Below are 20358 nucleotides of genomic sequence, written 5' to 3' on the forward strand. Positions count from 1 at the left end.
TTTTAAAAAAATCAAAATAAGAACTTATTTTCGATAATATTTGAATGTGTGTGTTTATGTGTGCGTGAGTATGTATGCGTGTTGCGTTGCATATCCTGTAGACATGAAATGATATTTTGGTCAATAAAGTTTTCAAAAAACACTAGATTTTGTTGAATATAATAGAAAATACGATGTAGAAATTATAAATGGTGTCAATGGGTATAAATGGTAAGTTACAAGGTCGGAACTATTTCAATATATTTGTCAATAATAATTTTGCCGATGCAAGAGATATAAACAAACGTTTTTATCGAACGATCGTTGCTGTCAGAGACATCTAGACTGTAACAGTTCGATAAGGAACCACGCCATGCTTGGGTCATACATGATAACAGCATAATAAAAATCCGTGCAATCAGTCTATATTCTAATCTATAACTTGCTACACGCAGGTTAAAGCCATGTCTAAGTAAATCAATACTTGTGTTATAACACGATGGCTTCAGGAAGGGTGTGAGTATATTTCTTTATTTTGAAAAAGACTTAAAACTTGCTACTGCACCGACTGATTTTTCGGGAGGGTTCTCTCAGAGTACTGCTTTACGAAATCCAGTGTTATTCTGTAATAACTGACTTCGTTTCTCACTCGTGAAATGTAAAAAATACAGGCCTATGTACGTTTTCTCTATTTTATTGCGTGTATAGTGCTGTTATGATTATGATAATAATCAATGTCGCGTACGTATCACTTTCTGACATTTCGCGATCGTGTTCTGTGGTGAGTTTCGAGTTTCCTCTTAAAGATTTGCTCTACTGAGATAACTTTTAAAGTAACTATTCAAACACTATTAAAAATCAGACGCAGACTTCATATCCTCTATGATTTTGATTAAATTATTTGTAAATTTATAATATACTAGTTGTCGCCCGCGGCTTCGCCCGTATTTTAGGGGTTGGTTACGTATTAAGCAGAAAAAGTAGCCTATGTCCTTCCCTGAAGTTCAAGCTTCAATCTCAAATTTCATCAAATTCGATTCAGTGGTTTGTCCGTGATGGAGCGACAGACAGAGTTGCTTTCCTATTTATAATATTAGTATAGATACAATATTGTTAGTAAACGAATAACTAATGTACGTCAAGTTTATGCTGGCAAAAGTACGCTCGAATTAGTTTTTGCAAATAGTGTTTATCCGAACAGTTGAAGTCAGTCGTTGGCTTAAATAAACTAACATAACAGAATTCGATCACTTCTTCCTTCCTTCCTCAAATTACTGTTATACCTTTGCACATATTGAACAGCAATAGCCGTCGACAAAATTTTGTTACAATACGGAATTATCACGAATTTTATACCCATTTGTGTTTAGAGAAAAGAGGAAGTACTTGGTGGTAGGGCTTTGTGCAAGCCCGTCTGGGTAGGTACCACCCACTCATCAGATATTCTACCGCCAAATAACAGTACACTGTATTGTTGTGTTCCGGTTAGAAGGGTGAGTGAGCCAGTATGATCACAGGCACAAGGAACATAACATCTTAGTTCCCAAGGTTGGTGGCGCATAGGTGATGTAAAGAATGGTTAATATTTCTTACAGCGCCTTTGTCTATGGGCGGTGGTGACCACTTACCATCAGGTGGCCCATATGGTCGTCCGCCAACCAATACAATAAAAAAAAAAAGGAAGTTTGAAAGTGGCACCGGTAACCGAGAAGCTATGTGAAAGCCGGCTGTCATGACATGGGCATGTTATGCGGAGGAATGAGGATCACATTGTGAGGAATGTCTTCAGCATGGACGTGGGTGGATGTAGAGGTAGGGGACGACCAAAGAAACTATGGATGGATTGTGTGAAAGACTATACGACTGGAAAGAATGTTACATGTGAGATGACGTCAGACAGAGAAGTATGGAAGAATAAGACATGCTGCGCCCACTCCAAATAATATTAGGATAAGGGCAGGAGGACGAATTGTGTGCCTGAACACTCACTAGATTTGTTATAACAAGGAAAGTAGATGAACACAAATTGTATATCATCAGTATAATCCTCGTCGAATAAATCTAAGCGTTTTCGGTTACGTTGTGACCGTTGTTGTGTATTATACAATTGTATTCTAAACCACCGTCAAGACCAAATAGCGGTTTTATATAATAATATTGTAAGAGATAATCTAGTGGTTACGTTTAGTTAACGTCATTGACACGTGGCCCGACCACAAGATAATTACGTTAAATATATTAAGCATAGCAAAAATAACACGTATGAAGTAAATGAGACGATTCAGTAGAATAAGGATGTTGTATATTATTATAATTTTAATTGAATTAATAATTAGCTGTAACTTTGTTTACCTATATTGTTTTCAATTGTATTTAGAATTTAAATGTAACGTTCGAAATTCAAAGTTTGTCGTCAGTCACATGTTCGAACTCTTTTTTTGTGGATCCTAATGTTTTTCTTTTTATTTCAAATATATAATTGCAATGAAGACGTGAAAAAAGGCGATTTGAAGGGTATTACAATTTTTTGTTCGTATCAATTAACGAAAACCAAATTACATCTAATATGTTCCGCCAGAAGATACACTCGTTACGTATGACGAAAAAATGCTTCATACAATTTTTTAATAAAAAAATGTAAAATAACTCGCAAAAACTTAATTACCTTATTGCAGAATGGGTTCTATAAATCGCGCAGCAAGATAGATTTGCGCAAAACCTCATACAAATTATGTGCATCGTTTAAATATCACGTTCGTTGTCTTTAACTTTAATGTTTTTGTTGGTTTATAATAGGCCGCGGTTTCCGGTTGCGAACTGGGGTGTGGCTTTAGGTACCTTATGTATTATTCTGTGCCTGTGATAACTATGTAAAACTTCAGTTGAGTAATTAAGAGATGAAAGCGTAACAAACAAATAAACTTACTAGTTATAATAAAATATTTTTTTACTGTATTTCCGAGTGCTACAGGGTATATCCTGTAGTACTCAGTAGTAGTCTAGCTTTCTTCCAGTGAAAAAAAAAAATAGAATTGGAACACAAGTGCACCCCCCCCACATACAAACAAATAAATATTACCTTATCATATCATATTAGAATAGACTAGTATAGATCGATCTAATGATCTTATTAATTACATACATACTTACTAAAATACGGTTTTCTAAATGAACTAAACCTTGATCTAAAAAGTGCAACGTTTGTTTTAAATAAATTAACATTTTCAATAATGCTATTCAGTGTTTCTGTATAGGTTTAGCTACGATTAGGTTGCTCAACGTCTAATCGTCGCGTCTATGTTGGTCAATGTTTCTGTGACACCTCACACGATCGATACCTAATGACCTGACTTAAAACTGCTGCGCAAGTCAATTTGCCTGCATGTATGACGTAATAACTTTAAATTTTTTGACCATTTTTGACTATTATAAACACATTTAATATATCTTGAACGTCGTATGTACACTCTCGTTCCAAGAAAGTTCGAATTTCTCAATATGTAATAATACATTTTTTTGATTAAAAATATGTTTTAATAAGATATATAGCAAAAGTTCGTTTTGTAGTAATGAAGATATTTGTAGTGTTAGCAAGTTAAATGAAGGCAGTCTTTTATTTTATTTAATAAAAAAAAATGACAAAAAAACAAACAAAAACAATATAGCAGCACTTGATTTGCTGCCATATATTAGAAGAGTTTCGTTGTCTGTCTTCCAAACTGATCATCAGATTTAACGAAATTTATGTAGGAACATTTTAGAATTAACCTCTTCCGAACAAAAAATAAATATCTATATAGGTATGAAGAGTTATGCCGGAACTTACAAAAGGAATTATAAACTTTTCAATTGAGAAGCTCTTCCTTTTGAAGACCCTTCTTAAAAAAATAATATAATATTTTCGAAATATCTGTAATCTAAATGTATATTGTTGTATTGAATGAACTACAGATTAAAATCCTGCTATAAATGTAACTAGATTTTTTTTTAAGGCTATTCAACTCTATATCTATTCAAAAAAAATTAAAATCTTGCGCGAAACTGAAACTTCGCAAATGTCAACATCAAGGTCATGAATGTCATTCAAGTCTAACGCAACGCTAAGGCGCAAACGGTGAAGTCAAGTCTGAGAATGAGAGAGTTCGGAGTAGGATGCGCACGCGTCGTTCCGTCGATCGCTCGTATAGTCTCCGATACTGCGCGTAATTCAATAACAATTCAAATGAATTCCAGAATACTAATTCAATTAAAATTGTCGTATAATGATTTACGTCATATAGCAAATTGCCGGCGAGTGTTTTTACGATTTTTTCATTGATTAAAACTTTTCCGGTTACTGCAACCTTCGTGGAAGTGATGTAAAGTTTGTGTTCAGAACATTACTTTATAATGTGTGTAGTGTTTTGTAATTTTCGCTAAATAAATTTGTTTTTACGGAAAATATAAATTTGATGTCGTCTAAAATGTTGCGAAGACAATTTTCTCACGAATCCGGCAAAACGGAGCTTATTCGTGCACGAGAGGAATATTTTGACAGAAGGTTTGTTACCGATTCAATTCTAACTTTATGATTAAAATCATTACTATTCAAATTAGAGTCATAGAGAAACCCAAAACACGTATAGTATATAGGTGTATACAAATATTGGTCGTTTGGTACTTATTACATAATTCAACCATCGTATTTCGTACGCCAACTTTCTTTTACAAATTCTTTTTACTGTGTCGTAAGTTCACATAGATAAGTTAGAATGGCGAGGTTTAACTATGTTATAATTTTTTTAAATTATTTTCTACGCAAGTGAAATTTAAATGCTAGGAAATGTTTTATTCAATTGTTTAAATGAATCTTAGATCATTATATATTTTTTTATTATTATATTTGTGGCTCCACACATATGTTGTTCCAGCCTATAGAGTGTCTTATCTATATTTGTAATTTATTTGTATTTTTTTGTTCGAAATATGGTACTCATATGACATATATCTATATATTGACAATATAATTTAAGATAATGTAATCATCTAATATTTTCAAGAGAGAAAAAAAGAGAAGAGATGTGTGAGCTTTAGACAGAGAAGAAAATAATTAATATCATAAAAAATACATAATAAAATATAGTACTTTTATTAATTTTAAATTAATTTTTATAGTATATCTTGATGAAATAAATATAAATTAATGATGAAATTCAGTAAATCGTGATCTAAAAAAATGCCTCGAGTCGAGTTCTTCGAGTTTTCTGTATTCGGTCAGGAACAAGATTTTTTTACATACGACCGCCAGTGAACTCAAATATTAGACTATCGTATGATTCGATCTGAATAATAATATCTTTATAGAATACACGTATTATACAGACGGTTATAAATATTGTTAGATGATGTGCGTGGCTGAAACTATAGGACCTTATGTTATGTTAAATATTACGCAAATATAGTTAATTTTTTTTAAAAATTAATTTGAATTTTTGTGTCAAATAACTATGAATTTTTAGAATAAAAAGAAATAGAATTAAATAAAACTATTGTTACAAAATTAGTATATGTTAGTACCTACCTACACACATGACCCAATGGTTGAATTTAAATAAAAGTTGACACACCACAGCTTACGTCAGAACCGATATTATATCCCGGAAATTAATATCCCATTGAAAAAACATACCATTCTAAACTTACACTAAATATATGGTGAAGTGCGTCGTAAAGATCCTCTTTAAAAATAATTAAGATAATTAAAAAAATGTACTTACCGTGCATAACTGATATATTAATGGCAATCCACCTGCGCATACCTTTGGTTCATTATAATGGAATTTGTACGATCTATGGTTTATACTACCCAGAGGTAGAGGCCAGGCCTAGAGAAGACATCACAAGTAATCGAGACTCAGGAGCAAAAATGTAGGAAATATTAATATGATATATTATTTACTCAGATCTTCTCATCCACATTATAAAAGTTATTACGTGAACAAATCCATCGCTGTTTATAAATAAACATTGTTTGGTTAAATATTGATTGCCCTCTTTCTTACATCATTGATTTGTCATTCGAAAAAAAAAGACATAATACTATACTATATGTATAACGTCTTAAGTACGAAAGAAACTTAAAAGAGACGAATTGATCCAGTGACAATTGCGAGGACACCCTCGTGTGTCAGGTGAAATTCTACCACATGGGCATATCGTCGTTTTGAAAAATAAGGTTTAAAGTAAAATCTTTAAATCTCATTTTGCAAGAGTACCATTTTGGCGCTTTAGCTGTTCTTTCTTTCCGCTCCTGATGTACACTGAGATTATGTAGCTGCGCTAAAGCCGTGTAGTGAAATAAGCTCCGAAAATGTTCTCAATAGGAGATGAGATCTTCACACATCGCTATTTACTTTAAACTTATATAAGAAGACATGTATACAGATTATCTCGAAACTTGACATTAAATACATTTGCTTTAGTGCAAATCAATTGAAATGAACTACATATAATGATAAATTGCAAGTAATCGTTGGTAGTGATATTTGATTATCATATAATTAAACTATCAGTTCTTGAAAGATCTCTTGTTATTATAGAAAGGTAAGTCAGTAACATGTCGTTATCAGATATTAAGTACCATTATACCTTTAAGATGTTCGTTGTACTTACGAGTAGGTAATTGCGAAAAATTAATGCAGCATAATATTTCCAATTCAATTGTACACAATTTCTAATAGCTAATCTGATTGCATTGAATATAATGCTTTCTCTTTCTCGTGTTTTGGGACGAAAAAGCCTAATATCGAAAAGACCTAGTTAAGTTTAGAAATTGTGCAGAACAATATCAGCTAAACACCATTTGGAGTCGGAAAGGATTATACATAACACAAACTATGATATTCTTAAATAAATATATTTATTTAGATATAGTAAATAACAGACGGTAAATGTACCACTGGTGGGCAAAGATTCTCTGGATGGATACACATGTGGCAGAGTTTCATCAGACACGTGAAGGTTTTCTCACGAGGTTTTTCTGCACCGACTGAGCACGAGATGAATTTAAAACATAAATTAAGTAGATATAAACTCTGTAGATTTCCAGGGTTTAAATCCGCCATCTTCGGTTAAGACCTAACCACTGAACCAATTCGACTCATTAAGATTATTTGAAAAATATTACAGTAAGTAATTTTTTTTATTTTGCAAACTTGTAGACACAAGTAAAATTTTGATATTTAGAATGTACAAAATGTAGACTCGTTAGCAAAATTACATGTTACTCGAACATATCAATGATTATACTAAAAACTAATACTCAATTTGAAGTTATTTGCCATGTAGTATATTATGTAACCTTTGTTTTACGTATACAAACACTGGCGACCCGCCGGCTTCTCACGGATGCAATTTATTAATAAAAAAAATGAGATTTGCGCTTAGCAAGAAAATATTGAGTAGATTTATTTATTTTATAGCGCTTATTTATATATTTATTTATATATATAAGTTTGTCATAAATTAATTATGAATAATAATTTTATTCTGAAATGTAGATAACATTTTATCTACGGCTCAAAGATTCAAATTTGGAAAATTTTAATTGCCAAGATGAAGATTATTGTTACAGCCGTTATCCGACACCGTTACGCAGTACCGATTTTTTTTCGTTAAACATTTGAAAACGATATCTTCTAATGTATTCATTCGATATTATATATACATATATTAAGTATAATGTAAAAAATAATATTATTCCATATTAAATGCCCAAGGTAACTAAAATGGTGAATAAGGATTAATACACATTGGAGAACGGAATCTGAGAAAATGGCTTTACAAATAACCTATATTTTCTACTAACCTTTAATGCCTTAAAGAAAAATATGTTATGAGTTTCCCGTAGAAGTTAGACACATTCAAGCTACTATCGCGGACTTCTTCTAGTCGTTTTTAAGACCTACAATTTGACATACATATCCTAAGCTTGTAATATCCGTGTAATCGTACGAATGCAGTTTTTTTTTCTGTAAAACACCGTTATAGTTGAGCCATTTCGTATCGTATCGTTTTTTCTGCTACTGAAATTCGTATCAAAATCCTTTGCGAAGTGAAGCGACTTTGTTTTTCATACTATTTATAGATAATCAATCGCGGACATGGTTTTGCGATAGACCTAAAAGATCTACGAAAAATGGGCGCTACATATGCAACACATGATCTTGGGAACCATGACAATCTATCAACACTAAAACCAATCAACAACTAAGCATATATATCATTATTTTAATCTTTAGAACTATTTTATTCTTAAAAATAATGGGGACGCTACACAGGTTTTGTCATTTCGCAGACATTATCGTTGTTGTTATTTTTAGATGTATCACTATTTACTCACCTTTAAATCGGATGACTACAGTACTGATTGTAACAGCTTAACGGTAGATGATACGGATCTACCTATCCAGACAGGCTTTCGCAAAGCCAGGCCACTAAGTTAACCAAAAAGTTTAAGACTGTAAAACAACGAGATACAATGCGACTTGCCATAAGTATGGTTATTAGATTTTGGTTATTTTATATGATAGAATATTCGAATCATTTATATTTTCAATTTTCCAGAATTTCTTTTCAATAGTGATAGATTTTTGTCATTTAATAAGCAATTGTCTTTCTTCTATATTGAAAAAAGACTCCGATCGATTTACTCCAAGCAGAGTTTAATCGTATTTACTCATCTTGTATCTCTGATAAAAGATTAGTATTGCGTGTTACTAATAATTACAATCTTAATACGGAACACTAGAAACCAATATTCCGAATTATGCAGTAGGATTATTAGAATTCAATTAAATACAATTAGTTTCGCATGATCTTATCGTTTTTTATTGCATTAGTGACAGGGTCAAGGTTTGTTATGCAACTGTTTTTATTATAAAGAAGTACCAAGGTTAGCATTTTTATTTCTTAATTGTAAACAACGAATTAAAAATTGGTCACACGTAAGGCCGGGTTCACATTTAATCCTTTCGACGGATCGTATCTTCGTCATGTGTTACAACGTAACCCCGCGACGGACACCTATGATTGCTAGTAAGGATACAAAATCGTAAGCGACAATGAGATGCGCTGTTGCAATAAATACCACGTAGTACTAAGCACGTGCCCAGGGCCCCTATCTTAAGGGGGCCCCGAAGAAGCAACTATTTTTCTCACACGTTATGAATACACTGTGTATGCTATACTGCTATGAATATTTTTTGTACCACCAATCAGATTCCTAAGAATTAACTAAACTTAATGCCTGGCTATAAACAAATTATTTCTACATGGTAGACGATGAATTTTTAAAATTAAAAATAAATTGTTATTTTGTTAAATACTTTGCTAGGTATTTAATTTTGGTAAATATCTAGCAAAGGCCCCCCAAATTCATGTGTGCGCAAGGGCCCTAGCATAGCTTGAGATGGCTTTGCTACCGATACGATCCGTTCCGACCTAAATATCGTATCGGATGCATATCGTGATCGCTAGTATGGTCAATATATACAAAGCGATACATGACAAACCTCGTCCCACCCTGAGACGGTTTCTCTCGATTATTATTGAAAAGGATACTAGACTCCTACTCTTTGATAATATTGTATGTAATTCGTTTGATACCGATTGTTCGATACGATATGATGAAGTATGGAGTAGTTTAAACATTTAAATTATTCCATGCGTAGTCAATGTTCGATTTCAGAACTAGAATAATGATAACATTTTTTTAACAGTCATCATGGAAAAGTAGTTATTCTGATCCTACCCATATCCCATACTTATAAGCGGAATGGGTGCAATGTTAACCAATCCAATATATTTTTTATTTAATAAAATATGGCCTCTTTATGTCTCTATCAATAAAATATTACCCTAAAAAACAATGAAATAATCAGTTGTATGTAATCGTATAAATTACGCAAAATTTACTTAGTTTTTCCGTCAACACTGGCGATATATTAATTGTTATAGTATTTCTAAAAAAACAATAACAAGGTTAATGCAATAGCGGCCGCTTGTGTGCCGCTGATTTGGTTATTGTAGAGCGTGATTCTTTTCCTTTTGGAACGCTTGAAACCGATTATTTAGTTTATTTGTGAACAGCGGGTTTTTTTCAACGTCTAACAAATATAATTCGATAAGCGTCTCCAGTCTTAAATTAAAATAATTTTGAAATATTAGCCCATATAATCGTCGAGTTTTTAGCTCTATTAATTGACAATAATTATTAAGGGCTTATTTCCCTATGCTTTACAACTCTGTTTAGTAAATATAAAATTGTCAGATTTTCAAAATTAATTTGATATAATTAAATAAATTGGTATTAATGATCACAGCCTGTATAATACAAACGAATTCAATATTACACGTAATATGTATTTATTTAGTCAACCAAGGAGTTAAAGATCAGTGGTTCCTGGCTCGACGTGCTTACTGTTGGACGTGTATAATGTGTTCAGGTAGATTTGTTTAATCATAAGGATTAATTGTGAATCCACTATAAAATATATCAAGCATTGACGTTGATACTAGTATTTATAGATATAACTGGGTGCCCGTCCCGACCTCGTCCGTGAAATAAGAATTTTATTAACATCCCTATCGCGGCGCCACCTAGTGAGTCCAATATACCAATATAACCACACAAAAAAAAATCGTCGAAATCGGCCCAACTATTTAAGAAAAGTTTGGGTACATACATAACTACAGAAGATTTATTATTATATTTAGATATTTATTGATTTTACAAATTAAATAACATTGTTTGTTTAAGTTCTAAACATTTGTGTATTTACTTTAACGAATGTTTATTTACTATGATTTAATAAATTTCCGATATTTATCTACATTTGTAGTTATTATTCATTGTGTCAATATTTCTCGTTTTATGTATGTAAATATAAAATAAAGTTACGAGTATATCGCTAATACATCATACTATAACATGTTGGAAACATGTGACATGGAACATGTTAAAAAATTCAAATATACATTTATTAAAATGGTAAAAGCATAGAGCCTAAAATTATCTTTTTGGTTAAAATACAAAATAATGTGTTATATGTTAAAACATATTGGCCGCGGCTGCATTTTAACGGCCAGTCATGTATACGTACCGAGGTATACTGTTTGGAAGTGTGTGTGTGCGTTAGTGTAAAGATTGAGTAAGTCCGAGTAATTACAGGCAAAAAGTACGTAAAATCTTATATTCAATAGTTGACGACATACAAGTGGCTTATCACTTTTCAAATACAGTAAATAAGTAAATACAATGTCAATATTCGTTTTTCTTCCTAAAATATATGAAAATCTCGTGCAATATACATACATCCATATATAATATGCAATTCCTTTGTTACAGGAGAACAAGATCTCTGAACGCTCCGTCTCCAATACAACAGTTTGGACCATGCGGCAGAATAATGAAGAACTCAGCAATGGTTATGTAAGTTTAAAAAATATATATTTACATAAAATAATATAAAAAAAAAACATGCGTCTATCACAGGTCCTTGAGAATTGACGCGCCACACAGGAAGCCTATGTTCAACGGTGGGTTAATTTGGGCTGAATATACTTATACTAGTGCGTGGATTTATTAATTACGACTCAGCTAATATAATATTTACAATTCAAACATGTACGAGTACATGGAAACTTAGTCCTACAATTAGGCAACACAATAGTCTCACGTGAAACTTTTGTTTTCTATTACGATTTTTAAGATTAATATTAAATAGATTCGTAAACCATTATTGATATAGATAAATATCTAAAGTAGAGTTCGTAACTGTGTGTCTGTCACAGAAATTTTAACTGCCTCTCTTTTAGAAGTGTCGGATTATGAGAGTGATGGTTGGTGCACTCTAATACGTTCTGTTTAGTTTGCTGGTTTCCCTTGAGCTTGGACGCGCCGTGACCGAAATCGTTCGACATTATTATGGTTATTAGATGTACATAATTAAATATTTGATTTATGAACTAAATTAAATTCTGCAATATTCTCAAAATGATGTGAAAATTGATTGAAATTGCAATTAATTTGAATAATTTTGATATTTGTAGGCAGATCCAGGACCCGGCGTCTCAGCGTCTCACGTGGTACAAACCGCCGCTAACAGTCCTCGTCATAAAGAAGGTCCACGATGCTACTATACTAACACCATTCGTCCAGCTCGTTCATTGGCTTGTTCATGTAAGTATTTTGTTTTGCACTAGTATCAAGATCAAATTTAAAAGCTTGGCTGTCCTAGATCTATTGAAGCTGGTCTACACCCTACTTGAACCTTTGAACGTTGAAAAGAATGTTTTTTTACGAATTAAATTTGTAATTCATGTGCAAGGTGGTATGGAAACATTTAAGAATGTTTAAGTTGACGTGTAGGCCAGCAGAGGGCGTGACTACTAAACAATATCTTATAAAATTTTGCCTCCCTAAACCCGTGCCTACCCTTAGGGAAATCCGCCCCTGACTAATATGGATTTTCACGAGGGTATGACGATAGAGTTTTGTACTTTTGAGGCCACGTATTAAGTTATTTATAAATAACTTCTTATTTTTTTTTCTATGTCATTGTCCGATCGATAATTGTAAATATTAGATCATAAAAAGTAATCCGTATCGATTTGAGTATTAATTAATCATTTATCGTTAGTTATATTATCAATTCGGTTGTATTTCTTTTTGTATGTTTGTTGTCTCAGAACTCAGTATTTTGTGAAGCTTTTTGGTAATTTTTTGTTGGATGTAATTCCTGCTTGGTTCCATTTAATTTTGAAGAATAAATTGTTAGTCGGTTATTGCTTTTTTTTTATTTTATATTATGGATATTACGGTCACAAAGTTCGATTTTAAAATCTAATTGAATACAGAACGAATTCTGTTCGCGTAATACACCATCAACTGCCATCAACCAATACCGACTATTTTAAATTTAGAATTATAATTTAAAAAAAAAATAAAGCTAATAATAATATGTAGTATGATATACTAGTATTGCTTCTAATTTTAAAAATAAAGAGTCAAAGGTAAGGTCGGTAGTATTTATCCATTTGCGAAATATCGGTTGCGTTCAACTGACTGCGTAACTAAGGTGCGTCAAATAGCTTTACCTAATAACCGCGTTCGTTGATTTATTGTAAGTTAATTTATACCCAACCTTTCACATTTGGATTATTTCGTTTATATCATATATATTCAATGAAAATAAAATGAACCTGACGGTAAGTGGGTACGACCAGCCAGACAGCACAGGTACAGTTATAAAAATCACCGGTCCGTACAACATTAATGCGTCAAAATAGAAGATATTTCCCTTGTGTATTATTACACCACGATTAGAACAGCGTGGTGGAGTAAACTCCTAACAATCTCCTCAAACAGAGTGATTAATTATGTCCAGCTGTGTGACGTTTACAGTTGGTTACTTTTGTAAATTAACGTTCTCTGAGGGCGGCGATTATAACCAAAAACACTATATTTACTATCAAATAGTTTATTTTCAAAAATTAATTAAAATAAATTAATAAATGAACTAACCTCAAGCTATCTTTGAGGCCCTTATTATAATTGTTAAAATGTGGGTACATCGTATTTTGTTACACTTTACTATATTTATATAGTACTAGTTGTTGCCCGCAACTACAGCCGCGTTTTAGGGGGTTGGTCATCAGGTGTTACGTAAAAATATATCCTATATCCTTGCTTGGAATTCAAGATTTCTGTATACCAAATTTTATCATTCTCGGTTTAGCGGTTTGACTGAAAGTGTAACAGACAAAGTTACTTTCGCCATTTTAATACTAATATTATAAACGAAAACGATATTATATGCGAGAGTAACTTTACGTGTACCAATATAGATGACATTCTTAAATGTGTAAGTAGCATGCTAATTAAAGCTATAATAAATAAAGGTTAATTTAAATTTAAACCGGTATGCTATTAAAACTGAACATTATCACAAACATGAGACGACAGTACGCGGTGCAATGACCGTAATATATATTTTATCTGTATGTTATAGTTGTCTATAAACCTATTATCAACTCAATTTCGATAAGTCAATACAGATAACATAAAACCAACCGACATATTGGTATCATATCTTTAGTCCTAAACAAAGAAATTATTTTAAAAAAAAATAATTAGGTATGTATCATATGTCTAAGAAAAGCTTAATAAAGTTACTAATGTATGCCAATTTCTCTTATTTAATTGTAAAATAAAAAATAAATCAAAATGAATGTTATTAGAAATTTTATTGCGCTTCATTTTAATTAAAGTCACAGTTTGCAATTCATGCTATTTAATAATGTTCGTTTAATTTAATTAAAAACTAAAATTAAAAAAGTCAAAATGTACTTGCTGTCTGTTAGAAAATATGTGTGTATAATACTGGGCAAAATATTATTTAAATACATATTACATAATGGGGACATAATGCCATATTTGACTTGAGTCTAGCCCCTGGGCTAGGAAAATACGTTACGGTTTAGAGATTGAAATATATTCGCATTATATATTTATGTTATTGGCCGAGGCCCGGGCCAAGGACGGCGAAATTTAGGGCGCGGCAAAACTTGATGAGTTTTTTTTTTCGGTTTGTTGCAAGTATTTAAAGTAGTCCTTAAGGATCTATAATTATGTAATTTCAAACTCGCAAAAAACAATAGTTGCAATGAGCAAGAGGATCTGAAATCTGAAAGGCTTTCCATAGGCCAAGATCAGCCAAAGTATAAAATCCGGGGGGAATTATCAGATTAAAAAAAAAGTTTGTTTGGGACTTTGTATGTCTTGACGAATACATGATAGCCCTTAAGTACTGTTTGGTGTTGATTGGGTTTATATTTTTGTGATTTCAACTTTATTATTTGTAGAATATATCATTTATTTATTTTTAAATTTTATAGCTTTGTTTATATTCAACAAAAATAGAAATTATGACAAATTTATTGTTCATTATTAATTTGTAAACAAAATAATATTTTACGGCTATAGTTGTCTTTCACACCGATTACGGTCACGGCGAGTAATCTCAAAGGATACCATAGTCGGCTAACTATGCAGGACATAGTGCAGAAGTGGGGACGCAAACACAGGTGCACTCTATACCCTCACTCTCATAATCCGATGAGACGGCAAGAGTCCGGGCGCAGGACCAACATTTACGTGTTGGTTACCTTACATACACTGGCCCGCTACTGAGAATTTTTCAACAGAAAACCCCAATAACTTTTTATCGGTCCGACCTGGGGACGTACGGGGTATGTACCAGCAATCAGGAAACAATATGTAATTATGTATTATATATTTTCTAACATATATTGTTTAGGACAAGAGCATGGTTGTGTTCGTCGAAGCGGCCGTGCTTGATGACACGTTACTTAAAGAATACGGTGACTTCACGTCAGTCAGAGAGCGGCTGATGACATTCCGGGCCGGCACTGATGACCTCACAGACAAGATAGACTTCATAATATGTCTCGGTGGCGATGGAACCTTGTTGCACGCCAGCTCTTTGTTTCAAGTAATTATGTCATGGTTAAGTGTTGCCAAGTTATATAGAATTAAGTAAACCCCGTAACTGATCATCGAAGATAATTATAACAATATTCATACACATCTCAATATGCGGTGTACATAAAGACAAACAGACGTAAACATTTAAATAGTAAATAAATACTTTCCTAATATTCATTGTTATTATTTATTTATTTAATGCGGTTTTTTTTTAAATTAATTTAATGATTTGAGTAATTTTTTTAATGTTTTTCAGCAATCTGTTCCTCCAGTGATGGCATTCCATTTGGGTTCCTTGGGTTTCCTAACACCATTCGAGTTCAATAATTTCCAGGATCAAGTCATGAATGTTTTGGAAGGTGAGTTTAACGTCCACATTATTATACAGCTTTATTATAAATGTAAATTATAAAATGGATTCGATTTCCCGCCAAATTTGATGATCATATGTATATTACGTTAATAATTATCTGTTTTTGACTGTACTTCAAGTGAAAAATACTCCATTCGGTTCACCGCCAGCGTTACGAATGCCTGATAATATTATTAATAATTGGAAATTTAACAATAATAATAATAAATTTTCAAATAAAATTTTAAATATAGTTATTATACTTTTGTCAATCAGGTGAAAATATCATAAAACAACACCAATTTTAATTATTCACCACAAATATTTTTCTAATTTTTCAATATACACTAGTAATTTAATTAATTAAAACTATAGGAAAAATCAAACTTATATACAAAACTATTATAAACTCACAGATCACAGACCACAGGGCAGTCGCTCGTATAACGAATAGAAATTAATAAGTAACAATAACCACAGTTGCTCCTATTTATATGTCAAGGTCTCTACCCTACCTTCCTACCTAGGTCTAGGAATACCCTCAACTCCTAGCTATACAATATATTTCATAGCATCTTTATTGTAAAAACGAAAGTGTGTTTGCTTTCTTGAAGGTCAAACAGATTGGTTATTTTCTTCAAGGTCACGCAGCATTGACCTTAAGATCGCGTCTGCAATGCGTCGTTCTCCGCAAGACGACTGAAGATGGAAAGGAAAAGAAAAAACCGACGACGATACTCGTTCTCAATGAAGTAGTCGTCGACCGAGGACCTTCGCCGTATCTCTCGAACATCGATCTCTTCTTAGACGGGAAACACATAACCTCTGTGCAGGGTGACGGTGAGTTTAAATAAATGGGTTTATTAAAATAACATGACCAAATTTATTTAGGACACAACAGGTGTTGTAAACACATATCTACGAGTCGTGAGCACAGATGGGCAGTAGAGTAGTGGGAGCAAGTTCGTGCATGTACACTTTCGACCAATTAACAATAGCCGAATGACAAGAGAGAGCCCAATAGACGACAAGCATCGGCTGACGGACCAATCGCTGGCTGCGCAGGTCAAGGATTTGCTCAGGACTCTTGTCGCTTACTATGATAATAGTTTTTTGATAAATAATAAAATATTCCAATTATCGAAACAAAAAATAAACCAAAACACGCTGCTCCGATGGAGGTTGGTGTTGGTTGGCGGATACGCATGATGCAGAATTTCATTGAATTTAGACAATTGTCTAAACTTACGACGTTTCTTCACCGCCGAACTCAAGATGAATTATAAACACCAATTAAGGTGGGGTTTACCTGGGTTTGAATCCGCAATCGGTTAAGATCCACTCGTTCTAAACATTGGGTCATCTCGGCGGCTTATATATTGAAATAACTACAATTATGGTGTATTTCAAATATGTGTACCATTTGGGTATATTTTTATTAAAATTCTCAGTCCAAGTCCTGATCAGTCAATGACGATTAAGCGTCGAATATAATGAAAATGTTCATGAATCACATATGTACTTCCGATATTAAAGCCACGTCGATTCACAATGCACAAAATATTGGAATCAATATAAAATGAATCCTGTGGATAGAACAAGTCGATATTATCGAGGAAATACCGCTGCATTGCATGCTTAAAATTTTCCGTTTATTTGTTGGGAACATAACAATTAGTTTAAATTAGGAGAATTGTCTATGAAGATAGATAGATCTCTTCGTGTCTGATTCATTTCAGTATCATATAGTTATATTTGAGAGTACGCCAGAAGGCTGTTAAAGTAGTGTCCGCCAGAGGACTCTATAATAATTATAATTAGTATATAGCGTAATTAGCAGTTAAACAAAATAACAACTCTTCTATTCAGTGCCGAATTTTAGAGACTTTTCGGAGTTTGGGCCACCGGCGAAACTGCCCTGGGACGTCCCCCGCAATTGAGATTCCGACGAAATTAATAATTTTAACGTAATATATCTTTAACTATGTAGATATAGTCAAATTAATATTACTGATTATTGTTTTAAAAGTTACTGATAAATAGAGTAAATATATTATTGACAAACTTGAATAACAGAATCATTGTGGCCCAGGGTATCTAAATCTTCAAATCCAGCTCTGTCTCTAGTGATAATAATACACAATTCATCCTCTGTTCGGCGGCGAATTCCACACGAGTGTCCACCACCCCGCACCGTAACAACACATTCTGCACGTGTATAGCGATGACACGAGTGTGCTGGTTGCAGGGCTGATAGTGTCGACGCCGACGGGCAGCACGGCGTACGCGGTGGCGGCGGGCGCCAGCATGATCCACCCGTCCGTGCCCGCCATCATGGTGACGCCCATCTGCCCGCACTCGCTGTCCTTCCGCCCCATCGTCGTGCCCGCCGGCGTCGAGCTCAAGGTGACCGCCGACACGTCCCCGACGATAAGCGGCTATTTATGATATGTCTAACCTGGGGCGAAGAAGTATTTTCCGAAGAAGTGCAATTTTATTACTTTGATCCTAGAATATACTATATTGGAAAAGCTATCGTTACTTATTATAATTATCGTGTCGGTGACGAAGGTAATTGTATATCAAGTTAGGTAATGTGATTATTGAAACACAGCCTTGATCATAGTTAACGAAAGATTGGTATAATTCACCATTGTGTTCATAGTTTTGTTAACAGCATAGTAATGGTAATGAATACGTTCCGTTCCGTACGGCCAACAAAACAGTTCAAATCCTCAGTCGCATTTATATTTTTTAGCTCAAAGTAATAAACTGGAAATGCTTCGGAACTTTAGTTTGATATTATTAATTTTAGATCGCATTATCTCCCGAGGCACGTAACGCTATGTGGGTATCGTTCGACGGACGCAATCGACAAGCGTTGCAACACGGAGATAGGTACCATACAATCCAGAACTTTCTACCAGGCACTAACGCTTTGCTATCAGCATTTATTTATATATTTAAAACATTTTATTAATTTTGTATCATTATAATTATATCACCGTATGTGTATAAATATAGCGTTAGAATTCGCGTAAACGGTTACGTATGACATCTTAGTACAGTTAGTTTTAGTAGTGTTACAATCATTTAATTGTTCATTTGTGTCGAAATCAATGGACGTGTCAATAACAACGGTGTTCACAAAGGTTATCTATTTATGAATCAAATATGTATCATGTATAAGAAAACAATTCGGAATGGAAAGTAATCAAAGCAAAGTTTCGATGGCCTAAAAGCCATAGTTTCAAAATTACGTTTGTGACGTTTCACTTCTATCATGGGTCGACGTTTCTGGTGTCCTTTTAAGATTAGCGCATAAAAACATAGAGTTAATTTGTACCTAAACCTACGAGCTTGTTTCAGATAAAGCTAAGTCTAGAAGCTCGTAACTTGGCCAGCATATCGTTCGACGGACGATCTCAGTTGATACTCAGGCCAGGAGATAGGTAAAGGAAGGGTTATGGAGGGTAGTTTTAAAATCACGCTATATTCATTATTCCACGTTCTTTTTCACCTTTGGCGTGGAGAAGCCATGTTTGAAACTAAGGGGAAGCTTATGTTGTCATTTATTCTTAAGATAAGCTATTATTGTGATTAATGCACAATAGAGATTATTATAGAATCGGGATTTTCGCATAAAATTCATAATAAACCATTTGTGATGTTTGTGAATTCAGATGTCAAATTGTGATAGGTCCCTTTTCATTTGCTTTCTGTTTTGTTTTTTTGTCTGTTTCACATATTTGCGCTTTGCTTAGTGTTTGCATGTTTTATTTAGTATGGTCATTAATTTGTGTACCTTGAAGTTGTTACTAACGTTTTATAATTAATGTCCGATTACTATATTCGTGAAACGATTCGTTCTGCTTACGGATTGTAGAATTGTTTAGGGGGCGTCTCAAAAAGTGTCCCAATATAATAGGATGATGTCAATTCTAAGTCGCATGTATATGTTTTTCAAGGGAAGACTTGATACTTATGTACAATATCGATTCGTCGAATCTAAAATATAGAAACCGGGCATTAATCGATAGTCTAGTTTCATTCTGATTTTTTTTATACAAAACTAAATATATTTTAAATATATAAACTTTTCAGCTATTAATTTTTGGATATTTTATTTGTTTCGTTTAGTCTGTATGTAACGACCTCAGTGTACCCGGTGCCATCAATATGCGCGCAGGATCAAATATCAGACTGGTTCGATTCGCTCGCCGAGTGCTTGCATTGGAACGTTCGCAAGAAGCAGAAACAAATAGACGAACTCAGCGACATGACGCACTCGTCCAGCGACACCTTGGAGGAGATAGACGCCAACCACCACGACGACCGGCCGGCTGACACGTGACAGATTAGAAATGAAACAGGGACGGGCTAATTTTTTTATTCTATTTTAACATAATATACAAAATGAAATTATGTTTTTCAGACTGTCTTCATTCTCAAATTAGTAAAATTAAATTATTTAATTTTT

General features: G+C 33.3%; 1 protein-coding gene across 7 annotated transcripts in view; it reads left to right on the forward strand.

Annotated features, from left to right (window-relative positions):
• Positions 1-20358, forward strand: part of LOC113400551 (NAD kinase-like) — a 35921-nt gene extending 15563 nt beyond the window's left edge. For 3 of the 7 annotated variants that reach the window (XM_026640165.2, XM_026640167.2, XM_026640163.2), the window contains exons 2-9: positions 11366-11449; positions 12070-12199; positions 15339-15533; positions 15783-15885; positions 16521-16718; positions 18127-18284; positions 18694-18776; positions 20019-20358. In XM_026640165.2, coding sequence (XP_026495950.1) covers positions 11366-11449; positions 12070-12199; positions 15339-15533; positions 15783-15885; positions 16521-16718; positions 18127-18284; positions 18694-18776; positions 20019-20232 — 1165 coding nt within the window. In that variant the 3' untranslated portion in view covers positions 20233-20358. Of the gene's footprint in view, positions 1-4112; positions 4520-10438; positions 10464-11365; positions 11450-12069; positions 12200-15338; positions 15534-15782; positions 15886-16520; positions 16719-18126; positions 18285-18693; positions 18777-19247; positions 19331-20018 lie in introns of those variants that run through there. The other 4 variants (XM_026640166.2, XM_064217462.1, XM_026640164.2 and 1 more) reach the window with 4 other exon arrangements.

This window comes from Vanessa tameamea, chromosome 17 (assembly GCF_037043105.1).
Source record: "Vanessa tameamea isolate UH-Manoa-2023 chromosome 17, ilVanTame1 primary haplotype, whole genome shotgun sequence".
Classification (NCBI taxonomy): Eukaryota; Metazoa; Arthropoda; class Insecta; order Lepidoptera; family Nymphalidae; genus Vanessa; species Vanessa tameamea.